At 34.7% G+C, this 20,065-nt stretch overlaps 1 protein-coding gene across 2 annotated transcripts; it reads right to left on the reverse strand.

The window, feature by feature from the left end:
• Positions 1–1,775: 1,775 nt before the first annotated feature.
• UGD3 (UDP-glucose 6-dehydrogenase family protein) lies at positions 1,776–7,784 on the reverse strand. 2 transcript variants are annotated; one of them, XM_088850028.1, is made up of 3 exons: positions 7,568–7,784; positions 5,809–5,884; positions 1,776–3,551 (listed from the first exon to the last, which is right to left on the reverse strand). In XM_088850028.1, exon 3 carries the CDS (start codon positions 3,540–3,542, stop codon positions 2,100–2,102), a length of 1,443 nt encoding a protein of 480 aa, XP_088706154.1. In that variant the 5' UTR covers positions 3,543–3,551; positions 5,809–5,884; positions 7,568–7,784; the 3' UTR covers positions 1,776–2,099. The 2 variants fall into 2 exon arrangements, with proteins under 2 accessions (XP_088706154.1, XP_088706155.1); XM_088850029.1 differs by lacking the exon at positions 7,568–7,784 and having other exon boundaries at positions 5,749–6,131.
• Between the last annotated feature and the right edge of the window lie 12,281 nt (positions 7,785–20,065).

The raw sequence follows: 20,065 nt of genomic DNA on the forward strand, positions 1-20,065 counted from the left end.
AAAATTTTGCATGAAGAAATGATAGGCCAACTACTTGATTGTACATTGGCCATGCTCAAAATCTTAAAAAAAATTGCATGGAGAAATGATGGGCCAACTATTTGATTGTACATTCAAGGGCTCCAGTAGATTCCAAAAATGACATTGTCATTGCATATAATCTAATATATGCATATTCTAGGCTTTGCGAAAACAAAGTGAAGTTTCACCTTGAATTTTATTCTGGAATGCATTTTGAGTATTGAAGATCTTCATGATAGTTTTAAAATCAATTTCAATCATCGATTATGAATTTTGAAGTTCAATAAATAGTACAGATATTACAAACCACAAACACTTATTTTTAGAGCAAAATGGACGGTCTGGATTATGTGTTTCAATATGCACCATTTTTAAAATTTGAAATGCTAAATCTTATTTACAACCGTAATGGTCAAGTTTGACGTGATAGATTTGAAGGTATCCCGACTTCAGAACTGTAGTTTTTTATCAGTTTTAAAGTGAGGCTTTACTTATTTTGATATGCCTAAAGCCCTATCAAAACCTTTTCCCTCGTCTATTGGATCACTACATGATACAATTTTTTGAGTCCTAGACGCATATGTAGTAGCTATATGACCCTTCTTCTTGATGTATTTTTTAGATGAATTTTGGACCTAAGGTTCTGACATGGTGATCAGTATGTATAAGTAAAGAAATCGTAAAAACTAAAACTGATATTTTTTTAGGAAAAATTTTTGGGCCAGTGATTTTTAAATTTTTTTGAAGGGACCGCTCTCTATATCCATCTTAAAGATGGATGTGTGGTGCTTCAGGAGATCGTAAATGTAGTTATGCATCCCCTAACGCATATAACATTTTTCTCTAATAATAAGTGAAGGGATAAAAGGTAAGTACTCTTATAAAACTCACGAAGTAAAACCCAGAGCACCGAGTATTCTTCATGCTTTTTTTGGTGTTTTTTCAACCACTTATGTTAAAAACACTACAAAAGATTTATCAGCCCACTGAAGGATTACAGCACTTCTGGTCAAATCACCTCAAGCTTATCAATCTTTTGGAGCACTGGTTGGTTTGTATTTGCATCATTATAAGATCATTAGTCCTGAAACTCCAAAAAGATATATAACAGAGCATATTTATTAGAACACTTTTAAGTCTTTTTATGTATAAGAATAAGACTATTCCCCCTTGATACAAAAAAGTCGCAATGATCTCTAAACTATCTCTAACTATCAAATGTTAAATTGGAAGCCGTATAGTATATTAGTAACCATGGTCGAAGTCAGTTCGGAAGATGTTGAATCACTGCAAGTTCAAATGATTCAGCATAGAATAAAAACTTACCTTCCTCTTTGGTATAAAAAGATCACAATTATTTTTTAACTATCAAATGTAAAATCCAACAGATATGGAGCAAAAAGCTGAAGAATTAGAGCACCCTATTCATTATCCATTGAAACTTGTAACAAATAAGATTGCATCCTTCCAAGCTATCCCGTCTCATCCTTCCAAGCTATCCCGTCTCAGACATTAACAAACCTCAGCACTCAAATTTGCTCTCTCTCTCTCTCTCTCTCTCTCTCTCTCTCTCTCTCTAAGCAGCTTGAAAAGATGCAAACTTCTGCTGCTTGTGTTTGCGCTTGAGAGAGAGAGAGAGAGATTCAAACCTACCCAGCCATGGCATTGAGGACAGACAAATTACTAGTGAATACAAACACGTGCACAAGAACACCTGTGTGCGTGTGGAGAGAGAGAGAGCAATGTATCCATAGTACTCGGACAAAACGAAACCATTCAACTATAACAAAAATTATAACAAAAGAAAATCCGGATGCTCAACTACTGCATGGAACCTGTAACGAGAAACAAATTAGGAAGAGAGGTGGCTCTACCACATAGGAGCCATCCTTAATCAAAACATCCATGATTCTAACAACCAACCCAATATAGAAAAACCACGATCAAGAGACATAAAAAAAGAAAGACTATAACATGAATGACCAAAAAGAATTACCGTCTTCCTATAGCTTGAATTGAATATCAGCCAGCCCACAAACCCCAAAAAGAAAGAACCCAAATTAGTCTTCCTCACTCACCTAAGCAACAGCAGGCAGGTCTTTAAGCCATGCATCAAGGGGTTTCCCTATTGAGTAAACAATGAACCCCATCTTCCTCAGCTTCTCGACATCCACAATGTTCCTCCCATCAAACACAAAAGCTGGTTTCTGCATATTATCGTAAATCCTCTGATAATCCAACTCCTTAAACTCATCCCACTCCGTTAAAATGCACACCCCATGAGCCCCTTTTGTCGCTTCATAAGCATCCCAAACCACGCCGACTTGCTTAACAGCGGTTGGGCTCATTGGCTGCAAATGAATCGGATGGTCCCAATCAAACTTGTTCATCGACAAATCCCTCTGAATTTGTTCCTCAGTCACTTGGGGATCGTAGATACTCACATTTGCTTTATCCCCAAGAAGTCCTTTGCACACATCAATGGCTGGGGTCTCTCTAGTATCACCGGTGTCCTTCTTAAAAGCAAATCCCAAAATCGCTATCTTTTTACCAGCAACTGTATTGAACATAGAGGAGACCACCCTGTTAACGAACCGGCTCTTCTGATAATCGTTGATCTTGATAACTTGCTTCCAATAATTCGCAACTTCAGGGAGGCCATTGCACTCGCAAATATAAACCAAGTTGAGAATATCTTTTTGGAAGCAAGACCCACCAAACCCAACACTAGCATTCAAGAATTTAGGCCCAATTCGAGTGTCTTTACCCACTGCATAGGCCACTTCAGCTACATCAGCCCCTGTAGCCTCACAAAGGGCAGACATGGCATTAACTGAAGAGATTCTTTGGGCCAAAAAGGCATTAGCAGCGAGCTTCGAGAGCTCAGCAGACCACAAATTCGTGGTTAGGATTCTATCCTCAGGTACCCAATGGGCATAAACACTTTTTAGCGCCTGCACTGCCTTTTGGCCCTCAGGGGTCTCTCGACCACCAATGAGCACTCTATCAGGTTTGAAAAGGTCTTCAATTGCAGTGCCCTCAGCTAAGAATTCAGGATTTGATAAAATTTGGAAGTTGATTCCCTTACTATTATGCATCAAAATCTTTTCAATGGCCTCTGCTGTTTTCACAGGAACAGTTGATTTTTCGACCACAATTTTATCCGATTTGGCAACATCAGCTATCATTCGAGCCGCACTTTCCCAGTAGGTGAGATCGGCAGCCTTGCCTGCCCCCAAACCTCGAGTCTTGGTAGGGGTATTTACAGAAACAAATATTATGTCGGCCTCTGATACGTGTTTTTCAATATCAGTACTGAAGAATAGGTTTTTACATCGGCAGCTCTTGACCACATCATCGAGGCCTGGCTCGTAGATTGGGAGCTGATCACTGTTCCATGCAGCGATTCGGGCGACAGAGATGTCTACAACGACGACCTCGATGGCAGGGCACTTATGGGCAATCACAGCCATGGTGGGCCCCCCGACATAGCCGGCTCCAATGCAGCAGATCTTCACCATTTTGATGATCTGTAGTTCAATATGTGAATGTGTTTGTATAATAATTAGTTCTTACATAATTGGTTCCTACATATGAAACATTATATGGAAATTACAAAAGAAAGCCCTCTCTCTCTCTCTCTCTCTCTCTCTTCACACACACACACACTCTTAAGAGACACACACAAGGGCCATGTATGAGGTACAAATGGTATCGATCAGTTCTAGTTGCTGGCTCCCAACAAACAGAAAAACTAAAAAAATGAGATACTTTTTTAAAAAAAGGAAAGAGAATATAGAGGTTTCAATCATACGAACTGGTGATTGAAAATATAGTAAGATTAAAATGGATGCAGACATCCAACTTCTAATTTATGGAGGTAAACAAAGGAGAGAACCTTGAACCCCAATAATGTTAATGAACAGAAGCAAAGAAGGAAATCATGCAAAACAGATCATTTTAACTACCAAATGAAGCAAAAGACCCCAATTGATAAACCATTAGAGCATATGGAGAATTTCCATGAATAGGTGCCAAAAACCATGGGCTCAAAAGAGGAGATGTTTATGATTTTTCAGAGATATACGGATAGAATAGGAAGAAAAATATAGGGAACCAACTTGTAATCAGAAATCCATCGACATTACCTTGGAAGATAGAAATACTGAAATACACACAAACATGTATGAACCAACATTTTAAAAACCAGTGACTTGGGCTCAGACTTGCCCGAGTCACTAGAGACTCAGCCGAGTCAGATCTCTGAATCGGCCAATTCGGATGCTGAATTGAGCTCAGGACCTTGACAAGGCTGAGCCCAAGTCCTTGTTTCCAATACTTGTACGAACACACCCATATTCATGCATTCATTTATGTATTGTGTAAATATCCTGTATGTACAGAAAAATCTACGAAAAGGACATAGTAGACAATTACAGATCTACAACATACCAAAATAAAAAACGAACAACTTTCTCTAGTACATATAAGCAAGTTGAGCAACCAATCTAGAACCCATACTATAAATGGTGGGGTTGTCTGAATGATTGTCAATATCAGTAATTTTCCTATGTTCTCTTAATTTCTATCATGATTGAGCCCAATAAACACTATATAAACTAGAAGATCCCTCAATCGCACATCTACGATATATATAAGGCTAATCAATCTTGTTGGTTACCTAAAAAACCTAATAAAAAAGACCAGCAAATTTAATTATAAAATAAAATGAACATGAAATTTTAGTTTTAAATCTAAGAAATGTCATACAAGGTTGCACCAAGGGAACCATCCTACAAGACTGGAGAGCCCAAAGAGGCAATAGCTTGGAAAAGAAGGATCACAGTTAACAGATCTATAGTTTCTTTGTTGCCTTTCATTTATAAATGGAGCACTGCATTTAGGCAGATCGTGATCACAAAGAAACACATCACCTTTGATATGGAAAACAGCAATTTCGTGAAAAATGAGTAGTGCAAAGCACAATGAAATAAGGCAAAATAAACAAGTAAATGATAGAGGAGGAAAATGGAAAAGACAAAAGTGAAATTTGAGAAACCAACAAGCCATATGCAATAGATCCTGAACCAAGAACCCTGCCCATTATCGGGTAAAGACAAGGATCAGGCCCCAGATCTCAACTATTATGTTTGTGAAAAGTGGTAATTTCCTGAATTTTTTGTTGGTGTGTGTGTGTGTGTGAGAGAGAGAGAGAGAGAGAGATTCCCCACAATTTTGAGAATTCTTCTTCCATGACAAACCAACACCACCACAAGACAAGGATCAAGCAACCTATTCAAAGATGAGCAAAAGATTACGAGAATTTGAAATTTTTACAGAACAATTATTCATGTGTGATAGATAGATATTCCATCAAATGCTCCTAAAAAACCATATCAATTTGCAGGAGTTCAACAATTTTTTGAGAATCATAATGAAAATTTTCATCTTCAAAACATGTTAAAAGAGCATAGAAACCAGAATTGGATCAGATCTAAGAAAATCAAGCACCAATCTCTCTTAAAATAGATCAACACAATTCAGATCAGGAAAGAAGGGAAAGAAAAAGAAAAATCACATTAAAATCCAGAACTCAAAAACACAAAATGCCCAAGAAAACCCATTAAAGAAACAGAGAAACCCAGAATATACACATCAAAACCCAAATAACAAAAGACCCAAGATCCAAAAAAAGTCACAGATCTTGAACAAAGAAGCAGAACCAACCCAAAATGACGCTCAAATCAACTCATGGACAAAATCGGAGAAATGGGGTTTTGTTATTACCTTTGGGGCTTCTTCTTTATCCCTCAAAGAAAGGTTTAGAGAAAACCTAGCTCAGAGAAAATGGAGGAGAAGGGACCTGATATAGAGAGAAGGAATCAGGCTATATATATAAATACGCGTACTCATCTGAGATCTACCCCTCCGCCATTTACTAACTAACCAGTAAAAAAAGTCATAATTCCCACCAATTCTTTATTTTCAACACGTTTCAAAGCACACCCAAAATAAAGCTCTCTCTCTACACCTTCTCTCCCTCTCTCTCTCTCTAATCTCTCCAAGCCCTTCTCTCTCTACCTCATTGTCTCTACATAATCTCTCTCTTCTCTCTACCCTTTTTCTCTCTCCCTCTCTTTCCGTGAGCCCACCCAAGATCTCTTTCTCTCTCTAAATTCCTTCTCTCTCTCTATCTTTTTCCTCTCTCCCTCTCTTTCCGTGAGCCCACCCAAGATCTCTTTATCTCTCTAAGTTCCTTCTCTCTCTCTCTATCTTTTTTCTCTCCTCTCTAGGACCCCACCACAAAGAAATTAGGAATGCAGACAACTACAGTGGAAATTACGTGAACCATCAACAGCAACCTGCAAACTAGAAACAGCAGGAATTAAAAAAATAAAATAAATGATTCTCTCTCTCCCTCTCCCTCTCCCTCTCCCTCTCTAAAATGTTCTAAAAAATAGGTCTCTCTCTCTCTCTAAACAGAACATCACAATGAACCAACCAAGAAAGGCAAGGGCGCTGGACATGAATATTCCTTTTACCATGGAAAACCACCAACCAACTACAAAACAACATAAAGGTCAAGGAAACTTCCATCTCTCTCTCTCTCTCTCTCTCTATCACCTACTAGCAATGCACCCATCAAAAGCAATATATTTTAGAGAGATGAAAATAGTTTGATAAGGCTCCAGCCTTATCAAAGTGAAGCCTCACCTCATAATTCATTCAACAATGCAATTCAAGCATTCAAAAACCTTAATATCTATGGTTTGAAAATTATGTTTAAGAAACAAATTTAGGATTTAAAACTCTAAAAATAGCGTATGCTGCAAAATGCTATCTAAGCCATCTATTTAACCTTAAAATTCTTAAGATCTGTGTTATTATTTTAGCTTTAAATTTTATTGTCGGCTTTGAAATTTGATTTTAGAGCATCAAAAAGGTTTTTGGTGGGATTTGAAGCGAGGTTTTACTTTATTTTGGTAAAACCTAGGCCTTATAAAAACCACATCAAAAAACAATAGAGTTGACAGATTCATTACCTATACATATAGCTGCAGCCCCATCATAAGAAGTAAACCCTCATCTAAGGACTCATAAGAAATTATAACTTATTAGACAACCTTCTTGTCTTTTTTTTGTTTTTTGAGGTTAGTTAATTTGACAACCTTTACCTCATCTTTTCATATTTTAACAAATTATCTAGTATTTCACCCTAAAAATAAGTGTTCATATATCCTAATTTTTTGAGTTTCAAATTTTATTCTCCGTATTAAAAATTGATTTTAAAACCATAATAAAATTTATATAACCGAAAGTGTTTTGAAAAAATATAAAACAATCATATAATATTATGAAAAAACAAACAACGTAGAGAAAGAGAGGAGAAAAGAGAGATCTCAACCGTACTCACTCAACAAACGAATAAAAAAAATCATATAATATTATGAAAAAAATAAAAAATGTAGAGAGAGGGGAAGAGAAAGATCTCAAGAGTGATCATTCAATAAACATCGAAAACGAAGAGAGAGCGAGAGAGAAGAACCTTGTTCTCATAACATGTTTTGGCAGAGAGCCACAACAAATTGGGAGCCCATATTCTTTACTTTTTTAATAAATCAATATGCATGCAATTATTAGCACTTTAAGGAAAATATATGGAGAGAGAGAGAAGGAAGAGAGAGTGATTTTGGTGTCAAAAAAGGGAAGCTTAAAAAGGCAGGGAAAATGATGGTGGTTTGGAAGTGTATAGAGTGAGATTGAAGCCAAGAAAAGGGTTTTTGTCTGTGGCCCTATCTCTAAGGAATAGGTTGTAAGGGTTAATGCGAACAAACCCTAAGAAAATGCCTTCACATAAGGGCTAGAGAGAGGGGATAAATGATTCTATATGGCTAGAGAGAGAGAGGGGTGGTGTGAAAAAAGCCTAGGAAAACGGCTTCAAATAAGGGGTGAAGAGAAAGCATGGATGAGAAATAGTAGAAAACTAACCTTTTGGTGATGGTGGAATTGTTTGAGAGTTTGGGGAAAATGGTTTTTGTAGAGAGACAGAGAGAGAGAGAGATGGGGTTTTGGTTAAGAGAGAGAAAGCTTGCCTTAAGAACACTGAGGAGTGATGGGAAAGGGTGGTGGTTTTTTATCAGCAGTTTGAAGTGGTTTTGGAAAATGTGAAGTGGTTTTTGAGTTGTTGCCCCTTTCAATTAGTTTTGCTTATAAATTGCATTTATTTCAGGGTACAGTTATTAAAAAGTGTCTAAGACAGAGGACAGGTTTTGCTTCGCCCTCGCATCAGTTATTAGTTTTAGGAAAGGTTTTTTATACTTCTACCGGGGAACGTATATACCTCCTCATTCAGCCATCCAATTTAGATCAAGTGGGATAGTATCGGATTGATTTAGATACGATGTTTATAATAATTTATTTGTTATATTTTTATAAATTATATGGATATAAAATTTAGTACATGTCATTTTTTTATTTTTGTAAATCGTATGAATATAAAATTTGGTACGTGCCATTTTTTTAATGAGACACGTTGAGATGTTTGTTTTTATAATTTTTTTAAGTGGGGATTTTGGTATCAAAATATATTGTATAAAAAAATAAAAAATAAAATTATGATTAGGTCCATCCATTCAGAATAACGATCGGACATGGTAAATTTATGCTGCCCATAGAAAAGCTTGCAAACTAATGTAAGCGGGTAAAATCAGTTTTTGCCCCCTTTCTCATTAGTTTTTGCCTCGGTGAAGTTAGAATCACCTTGATTTGAGTTAAACACACGCTATCTCTTAAGGGAAAAGTAATAGTTAGAAAGGCAAGTTATCAAAAGTTAAAAATTATAGACAGATGATGAATTTAATGTTGGGATGGTATACTATTTACTTTTGATATAAAGTGCTCACAATTACTTATAACTATTTGATGTTTTGATACAAAGTGGTCACAATTACTTCTAACTATTTTGATGTGAAGTTTGATAGCTTGAAAGTGTCTTAAAATTCGAAAAAATTTCTTTTGAAGTTCGAGCTTGATCAATGGAATAATTGCAGCCACTCAATTTCACATCCAATGGTCAAGATTAATGTCACACCTTGTATCAAAGGTAAGGCCTCATCCTACGTTTTCCCTTTAATGTTTTACCCATATCATTTGATATAATTTCAAAATACATAGGATCATGAGTTGGAATTAGTGCTCGTGAACTCGGCCGGTTCAACGCAGAACCGGTGGATCAAATCGGAATTGGGCACTTGCTAGTCCAATGCAAAATTGGCAAACCAATCCGGTTTTAGCCATTTTTTATGGTAATGTGTTTTGAATATTTTTTATCATTTTGGTAAAGATTGGAAAGTGTTTTGGCCGTGAATATTTATTTTTATATTTTTCCATCTTTTTAAAATATTTCAAAAATAACCCTGGGCACAAATCAATTTTTTAGATCTATTTTTTCACTACTTTCAACTTTATTTGGAAGTGTTTTGTTTAATCATGCTTTAAATATGCTTTTCATATTTTTTTGGATTTTTTATATTTTATTATAATTTAAAAACGTTTTGGACTAGTCGAGACCTACCTGGTTAGGCCGGTTCAACTTACCGGTTTCTGAGGCCGATTCGATTTTTTGGATGGAATAATTATAATGTATAAATGATGAATAATACATCTCTTATGACTGACAATGTAGCTTGGACACTATCTTAAAAGATGTGCTATATATTGACACGATCCTAAAATATGTGTCATATACATTGTTCAAAACAACGGATCAGGCTTACTAGTTGGTCATGGCCCGATTTGATTAGTCCGACTAGATCAGTCGATTAGTGTCTCGATTTTTTCTGAAAAATGCAATTTTGATATAAAAAAATCCCAAAAAAACTCAAAAAATCCAAAAAAAATCTCAAAAAAAAATGTAAACAATTATATAAAAAAAATGTTTAAAATTAAATGTATTGTTTTTTTATAGTCACATAAAAAAACAAAAAAAATAAATATTGTAAGCATAATTGGATTTCAGAAAAAATGATCTCGAACTTGAAACTATATATATATATATATATATATCGCAATAATCCAATGCAACGGTTGTAACATATTATAATACATGGACACTTTTAGAAAACCGTGTTTGTAGTATTTGTATGACATCAAATTTTACACACACACTCTCTTCGTCTCAATAATCAATCCCCCCAAAAAGAAAAAGTTCAATTTGAACCCTAGATATGGTTAAAATGAGTCCCCTCCAAAAACAAATATTGACCATTCATCTTGTATATTTCAAGATCTTAGCCTTTATAAACTCAAAATCATTTTTTTCTTTTTTAACATGGTTCATCTAATGATAATAAGGCCATCCAAAAAATTTGAAAATGAAAAAAATCCTTCTAAGGCCTAGATCTAAACATCTCACCAAAATGAACGGTCTATGTTAATTGGGATAAAAAAATACTTTTTAAGTTGTGTTTTCAATTTTTTCTTTATTTATGATTGTTCATTAGAATAAAAAGAGTGTATATTTCAAAATTTGGATCAAACAAATAGCCATAAGATGATTTTTTAAAGTCGTTGCATCATATTACTGTGCAATGGTTGCATGAAATCATTGCCCTTATATATATATATATATATATATATATATATATATATATATATATAGAAAAATCTTCCAACGCCTACAGGCGAAAATGAACAGTGATTTCACTTACTGTCATTACCATCAAAACTTCATCGCACGGTCACAGGGTAGGCAAAATCTCTATTCATTTTCACCTATATGTATAGGGTGCAGTTAGCATACGGATGCATCCGTAGCCGTAAAGGTAAGGTGGACCTTCAAATTTTATCATGGTATATAATTTTGATATAAATTGTTTTTAGGATATCTCAAAATCTATTTTTGTATCTAATTATAAAATTTTAAATTTAAAAAATGGTTAAAATCAAGTAGATCTATAAACAGATGAAAATCTTGAACATGGATGGTGCAGATAATATGTTGTAAAATGTACTATTTATGAGACTTAAGTATTTTTATTTTTCATGGTCGTACATCTCGATGTCGAGATGATTAATCAAAGGGCTTTTTAACATTTAAACTACCTTTTTCGATGGATTTTTTATGTGCATCTGTAGTTCTACATTATAAGGTTGCATCCTAATATAAACATTTTTCATATATATATATGATAAATTATCACCGCAAAAGACCACCATTAAATTTGGCACAAATCTGTAGAAAAAACAAGTCCCACACCCATGTGATAACATTTTTAGAAATTAGTGCCAAATTTAATGGTCAGCCTTTGGATTCTACACACATGAGTGTGGGAGGGTCTCATAAGATCATTAATATATATACCCATGTGATAACATTTTTAGAAATCAGTACCAAATTTAATAGTGAGCCTTTGGATTCTAAACACATGAGTGTGGGAGGGTCTCATAAGATCATTAATATATATATATATATATATATATATATATATATATATATATATATATATATATATATATATATATATATACACACATACACATACACATACACATATATATTAATAATTCTATAGGATCATCCCCCACCCATGTGTAGGAACCCAAAGGATCACCATTAAAGTTGACACGGATCTCTAAAAAAATTATCATATGAGTGTAGGACTTGACTTTTCTATAGATCCGTGTCAAATTTAAAAGTGATCCTTTGAGGTCTTATACACATGGGTGTGGGAGGGTCTCACAAGGTTATATATATATATATATATATATATATATATATATATGGGATAATCTAAACTTCACAACCCTTCAAATTACAAAGGTTCAAGTTAGAGAGAGTTGTGAAGGGTAGATTTATTAATTTTGTAGTCTATTTTTTAATAAAAATTACTATTGTGGGGGGCAATTTTATAAATATAACTACAAGACAAATGGTTCTTTTGTTATCTCCATAAGGGGTAAAATTTAAATTTTAACTAAAAGACAAGGTCACTCTACAAATAAAGTTTCAGGACACTAACTTCCAAAATGCCATTGTATTTTTGTGAAAATTTTAAATTTGTCATTGCTTAATGGTAAAGTTACCTATTTAAATAATTTTTTAATAAAAAAGTAATCATTCTTTTAATAAATACACCCATCACAACCCCTTCTAACTTGAACCTTTGTATTTTGAGGGGTTGTTAACTCTAAACAAACTATATATATAACAATAGCTGGCCAGCTATAATGAATAGTAATATAGGTGGAATGGGAGTCGTCATATCGTCGTCATGTGGTTCATAATATATATCATTGCTTTAACTTTAATTATTTTCCTATAAATCAGATCATAATGAAAATGGGTACTAAAACTTAGGGCGCACAAATAAAAAATATAAAAAAAATATTTTTCAAAATATAAAATGATCGAAATACCCTTAAAAATGACGGGTGTAGTTTGGTTATTTTAAATTATTGAAATAATGTTTTTATATTTCTATATGGTGCACAATAGTGTTAGGTATATACATCCAAAATTTCATATTAATCAGATTTATATAAAAAATATTAAAATTAAAATAATGATGTGTATTATGAACCGCATGATGAAAATCTGACGGCTCCCATTTTACCTATATACTATTCATTATAGCTGGCCAGCTGTGATAAGGTTTACCCTATATATATATATATATATATATATATATATATATATATATATATATATATATATATATATATATATATATATATATATATATATATATATATGGATGGGTGCAATTTGTATAGAGCCAAGGGTTTAAACAATCAAAGTAAAGCGCACCTTCAAATATTGTCGAGAAACATGGTTTCAATACTGAACATCTTTGTGACAGCCTTAAAATATATTTTTATCTTTAATTATAAAATTTAAAGCTTAAAAAATAGTGGGGATCGAGTAGATCTATGAAAATTTGATAATCTTGAAAATTGGCAGTGCAAAAATGCATTACAAGCTGTACTATTTCCAAAACTTGAAATCTATTTATTTCTCATGTTCATGCACCTTGATGTCGAGATGATCAATTTGAGGATATTTGGGCATCAAAACAACTTCTTATAGAAATTTTTGAGGTGGACACTAATTTGATTGTTTAGAGCAAGTGCTCTACATAAACGTTTGGGAAATTTACAAAAACCACCCTAAAATGGCCTATCTATGCGACTTACCGCCACCCCAGTCTTTTCTCTCACTTTTTTCCCCAAAACAAGCTTTCCTTGCAAAAACCCCCTCAAGGTAAAAGTTGTTATTTTTTGGATGGAAATGTCATTCCCGTACAAACCAAATCAATTCGCGGGTCCCAAGTAACGTACTGCTGAAGCGCGTCTTTGCACTGTTGGAGTGTGTCTTTGCACTGTCGGAGCGTGTTCTCATAATGCCAAAGCGCTGTGACTCAGACCTGCATTGCCGGAGCGCACATTCAGAATGCCGGAGTGCTTGTTTATACTGCCGGAGCGCAGTCCTCCATTACCGAAGCGTTGTGACTCTAGAGACTTCATTGCAGGAGTGCGTCTTTGCACTACCATAGCAAGTTCTCATAATGCCGGAGCACTGCGGCTCAAACCTGCATTGCCGGAGCGTAGATTGTGTGAAAACAAACAATGGTAGTTTAGTCTTATTTCATGCTACTTTTGGGTTGGGGGGTTATTTGCGAGGAAAGGTTGTTTGGGGGAAAAAAGTGAGAGAAAAGATTGGGGTCGGGTAAGTTACATAGATAGTCCATTTTAGATTGTTTTTTGTAACTTTACCTAAAAATTTTCCTAAATATATAAAGAAAAGGTTTATATAAGATTGAGGCCCTAAACAATCAAACTAAGGAGTACCTCAAATATTCACTAGGAAATGTTGTTTCAATGCCAAAAAAACTCTCAAATCCTATCATATCGACCTTGATATATATATATATATATATAAAGACTCCAAGACTTAAAAATAGTGCATTTTGTAATACATAATCCACACTACTTTTTTAAGATTTTCAAGTATTCATAGATATGTTTAATCTATACTATTTTTTAAGCTTTAAATTTTATAGAATTGAAAACAAATTTTCAGGCCATCATAAAGGCTTCAATTGTTGAAACGATGTCTTTTGACTCTTTTTGAACGTGCGGCTTACTTTGATTGAGTTGATTGAGTAGAGTCTCAACCTTACTAAAAAAATCAGATGGGTTTTGCCTGAGGAAGCAAGTGAATAATTTACTCGCGTGGGAGCATATATTCTTATACCTATTGATATGGTGGCAGTAATTACGCACTTTATTGAAGGTTGCAGACTAATCTCTCCGACTTGAATAAACCATCCTTGAGTTTCAGATTTCGTATGCAAATGAAAGTGACAGTACCAAAAGCATTGACTGGTGTACCATTACCATGGGCGTCTTTTAAAGCCTCCTTACTTCATTATGAAAACCTCCTTCCTCTCTCTCTCTCTCTAAAAACTCCTTCCTCTGTCTCTCTCTAACATAACTGCCAAATATCACACTGTTTTTAAAGGGAAAGCTCTCCCTTTGACCCCATCCATATTTAGGTATAAGTCAAAACTTTGGACTAAAAATAATGAATTGTTTGAATATGACACTGATGCGGTAATGGCTTTTTTTTCCGAGCGCGAAAGAAAGAAGTCCGGAGTGGCGAGTTGAGACTTCCGATTAACCTCAACTTCTTTGGATAATTTATCACTTGTCTTCCTAGGATTTGAAGTTTCTACCTATCCGTCTATTCGTCGAGACTTGGGAGGCTGATTATCGTTGAATCAGCTGCTTTTGAACTTAATGACCCGAATCAGGGAAAGAATCAGCAGCTATGGCAGCAGAAGCGAGGTGCGGGGAACTTCCCTGTTATTTTTTGATATGTTCTGAATGTCAGGTCAATTCCTCCCTCCGAAGAATCAAATTAATCAAAACAATGTCTCCGAAATTCAGTCAGTCCCAAGAGTGATCCATAGAAGTGAGTTATTTAAAAACAGATTGGTGATCCAAACCGAGCAACCTAAAAATTGGTTTGGATTGGTGAATCAGCGATGCGGGTCGCTATTTTACTATGAGAAAAAATAGGGACCAAGCTAAAGCATATGTGATAAAACAGTGAGTCGGAATGTGATTCCTTAAATGTGATCAATTGGTGTAATTATGTTTCTAAGCTACCATGGAAGTTGAGATCGGAATGGATGGAGTAATGGATTTGAATCGAGATATGATTATTACCTTCCAACATGTGTATAGAGAAGGGAATGAGATAGCGGATGCTTTGGCCAAGAAAGGAGGTTTAATGCAAGACCTTATCATTTTAGATGCTTTGTTTATTTGATTGCATTGTAATTCCCTTTGATTAATAAAATATTGAAACATTGTCCAAAAATAAAAAACTCCCCATCTCTCTCTATAATGTAGAGGCAAGGCACATTTCTAAATTTTATTAAGAGATGTAATTCTAGTCTCCAAATATTCTAGTCTTAAAAATATATATTTATTTCTAGTTCAGAAATTTAAAATTTCAAAAATCAATACAAATCAAGCAGATCTACGAATACTTAGAAATCTTCAAAATAGATTGTCTAGATTAGTTATTAAAAGATGTACTATTTTTAAGATTTAAAATTCTTTTTTCTTCATATTCGTACATTTTGAAGTCGAGATGATCAAATTGGAAAGTTTTCCAACATCTAAACATTCTCTTCAAGATGATTTTTGAGATGTACCTAATTTCAGTAGAATAAGGTTGGCACCTTATATAAAGTTTTTATACATGTGTGTGTGCTCTCTCTCATCGATAGCTCCTTTTCGGATCACGAGAAATATTTTACAAGATAATTTAAATATTAAAACCTTTTATTAAAATAAATGATTGTCGAGATAAAGATGAATATTCTACACTTTTTTTATAACTACACAACTACGTTTTCTGACATGATTTGAGGAGTCACATTGTGAAGCCACGGGCGTACAAAATATATTGCCTTTGAACTTTATACAGGACGGTACTGCATCAATGAGGACAATCCATTCACCCCTAAAGGTCTAATAAAAGATCTGGGCTGTTCATTTATAACACTGGGAAAATACCTGAAAAAACAGTCATGAAATAAGTGCCGACATTTTTTATAAGTAACAAAGTACAAAAGCTTTTATATGCCGACACTTGACTTAATGCAATGCCATACGGCCTTTAAATGCTTTGTTTTAAGGCCTATAACACAAAGATGTATTGTTTATTTTTGTTTTATTTTTAATTTATTCAATATTATTTTTTGGGATGCGCAGTGGTGCATTAGAGGTTTGGGTTGGTAAATCTCTCTCACACACACTATGAATCCTTTTATTAATTTTGGAAGGGGACACGATTATCGAAAGGGACTCGACAAATGTCATTGTTTGGAGTAAAAGAAAGATCCATATTTTTTGGAGATTAAAGATTATTTTTTATCAAAGATATTTTGTCAACTTCAATGACAATAGTCCAATATTGTTATAGAGAGGCGGATGAAGATACCGATGTTTTTGTCAAAAGAGGAATCCATATTCCCTCTCTGTTGGTTATTTCATTTTTTTAATCTTGTGTCTTAGCTTGAACATCTTGTATTTTACATATCGTACGTTACCGTTAAAAAAAAAAAAAAAAACCTTTTATGTATATATCAGTCTGTCGGGACTCGCCTCGCCCCTATATGTATATATCAGTTTGCTAGGATTCGCCTCACCCCCTGACCGAGGCGAGTTAGTTGGTAGAGTCCTCAATAAATTGAAACTAAAAAAATTTTAAAAATAAAAAATGTATTAAAAAAACAAAAAACAACGTTAAGGAGTCCAAATAAGCTTTAAAAAGTACTAGAAAAAAGGAATTTAGAAAAAAGTTTATTAGAGCATTTTAAAAATCTAAAAATTGTAAAAATAGATATTTATTGCCATAAACACTAAACAATCTTTCCCAAAAATATAAATCATACCCAAAAAATTTATAGATCAATACCACATTATTTGTACACACAACTCAGGAAAACTCGAACGCGCCCTATCTATCCATTAATGATGTTTGGGTTCTTTTAATCTATTGAAATAAAGAAATTTCTTGCCTAGCAAAATCTATCTATGTCTACATACGTGGTTCTTTATGCATTTTACGTGATTATAAAATTACATATTTCTGTAAATCTAGTTTTTTTGTAGGCGTATTTAACATACCGAGCCACTCGTTATTTTTTTAATTAAATTTTCTTTATTGTCACTCACATTTTCTTCTTCATAATAAATGATTTTTTTGGATAAAACATAAAAGACATTTTTAAGTATAGATGCGATTGTTCTTGACAATTTTATCATACGATTGATGCAACGAATCATGAAGATCTCTACACATAGACATTTCAAGAATGAGAAGTTAGGTAGAAAAATAAAAGGAAGGGACTTCAAAATATTTGAAAAAAATTAAATAGCAAGGGACTTCAAACTATGAGAGGCCATTTACTATTAATATAACGTCACAATCATATTTAGCCATTGGATGTGAAATCCAATGAATTTAAGTGTGTCAAAATATTCAAGAAATTTTATTTTGACACATTTCTCGAATTAAAATAATACAAGATGAAGAAATAAGGAGGAGTACTCCCTAAATCCAATACTGACCTATCCTAACTCTTGAAACACAATAATATCCTACACCAAAAACTGCCCAAAAACCCAATTAATACACCAAAATGCAACTCACAATAGCCTCATCTTCTCATGATATCGCTTCCCATCACCAGTTTCACAAGAAGTAGTCCCCAGTGAGCACCTCCACTTCAATTTTCTCCTAATAGAAGGAAAAGAACATGAAAGGAGGATAAAGAAAAAAAAAGTTGGAGTAAAGGGCATGAGAGGACCAAGAAGCAACAAGGAGAAATGGTGAGGAAAATCGAAACCAAAATATTGTACCTGGCTACAAAACCCGACAATTGAAGCCTTAAAGAGGAGCTCCAACCTTTGCGACATAGTTTTCAAGGAATGAACCCCATCTTATGTGTTAACTTTAAGTAGCCTCATATATGGATTTTTCAGTCTCTTTAGGTAACCCTAAAGAACTCAAAACAACCCAAGACAAGCTAACGAATCCCAATGTGTCATCTCATCTTAGACGTTAACCTAATTAGCGAAGATGAGAGATGATGAATATAGAGATAGGTAAAGAGAGGCAGAAGTCATGACGAAGACAAAGGGTAGAAAAGATGGCAAATGACAGAGGATGGAAGTGAAAGGAGTGGAGAGAACCCCAACCCTATCGCCTAAGTTCTCTCTCTCCATGAGAACCGAAAAGAAAGGGGCCTCCTAAAGAGATAGGAAGAAAGGAAAGAAGGAAGGGAAAGAATGAAGTGGAGAGAGAACCTAAGACGACAAAAGGAGGAAAGGGAGAAAAAGAGAGGAAGGAAGAGCAAAAAAAAAAAAAAAAAAACTAAAAGAAGCGAGAGAGAATAAGAGGGAAAAAAAAAAAAACGGAAAAAGCCAAAACATAAAGAAAAAAAGAGACCACCTTGTATCAAACATAAATGGTCTCACTATATATATTTCATACACTATATATATTTCATACACATACTTTTTCTCCCTCGAGCAAAACCCTAGTTGAGAGTAATTTCAAGGCTCAAAAATCTGAAGACCTCGCATGCTAGATCTAGCATCCAACTTGAGAGAAGAAAAAAAAAAAAAAACCCTGAACATGCACTTTGGATCAACATAAAATGCCATGCTCAAGGACTACACATTGGCAGTATGAATTTTGCATAGCTTGATCAACATGTTTAAGTACTCCTTTTTTGGGTAAGAACTCTAATTTTTGTTTCGAAAAAAAAAAAAATACTCGTCTAATGATTCTAAAGTGGATCCCAAAATATCAAATTTAGACAGCCCTTAATTAAGATTTGCCATTTTTGCTCCATTGGGAGCATAGTAATACATGCTCATATAATAATGTCGGGGCGTAGATATTAAAGGCTCTTTCTTGTAACGCTTTCAAGATCGTTGCTTCCCATGCTCTCATCCTTTCTTTAAGAAAAGACCTCTCTCATCAATGATCTCTCTAACTTTTGATGATTCCCAGGTCAAAATCAATTATCTTATGATCCAAAACTTCATGTTAATCTTCTATATATAATTCCAATTTGATCGTATCTCTCTGAAGAAAATTAGAAACAGGTCTTGGTTGATCGCTAGCGAAGTACAAAAATGAGTTTTTTAACTCCGAATGATACATAAACCATGCAAACAACGACTTAGAGCATTACAATCAATTCCTGAAAACCATTGCAAGGCATTTTCTCTCACATGGAAAGGGCTGAGATCCCTGCCTCGACTCCTAAGCTAAAGTTCGGCCGCAATGGCCATGAGAGTGTGCTTTTTGATTCATATGAGCTCAAAGCTGTGAGCCATGAGCTGAATAGAGCACTGAGGAGAGCTCAAGGTTTGGCCTCTCCATATCCTTACATGCCTCATGGAAAGTCAACTTTCACTTCATACACCAGGTGCATGGGCTTTTTGTATGGGAGGCAAGGCAAGGCAAGAAAGCAAGTTACATATAAGATGGCTAGGAGTGAGAAAAGCGTGAGTCAGGTTGGTGAGAAGGCTCAAGGGTTGTGGCCCAGGCTATGGAAGAAGCTTTTTAAGAGCTCTCGATGACTGGGTGGGTGTGACAAACTCTCTCTCTCTCTAAGCTCTAGATGACATTGGCGGGTCTCTCTCTCTCCTTGAGCTCTCAACGCCATTGATTGGGGGCTCTGTTTCGAACGTTCGACATTTGAACATGGTGCCTCTCTCTCTCAATGTCGGTAGGTGACTCCCCCTCACCATGACATCGGTTGGTGACCCTGTATCTCTCTCTTGATGATGTTGGTCTCTCTCTCTCTCTCTCTCTCTCTCCAGTTGCTGGCGCTCTCTCTTTCTCTTGATGTTGGCCTCTCTCGGGCAAGAGAGGGAATCAAACCCACTAGTCATTGAAGCAGTATAGAATGTAAGTACTACACATCTTTTCCCCTGGTGTAATAATGTG

This window comes from Amborella trichopoda, chromosome 10, assembly GCF_054954075.1.
Source record: "Amborella trichopoda isolate Santa Cruz 75 chromosome 10, AtrichopodaSantaCruz75HAP2 v2.0, whole genome shotgun sequence".
Lineage (NCBI taxonomy): Eukaryota > Viridiplantae > Streptophyta > Magnoliopsida > Amborellales > Amborellaceae > Amborella > Amborella trichopoda.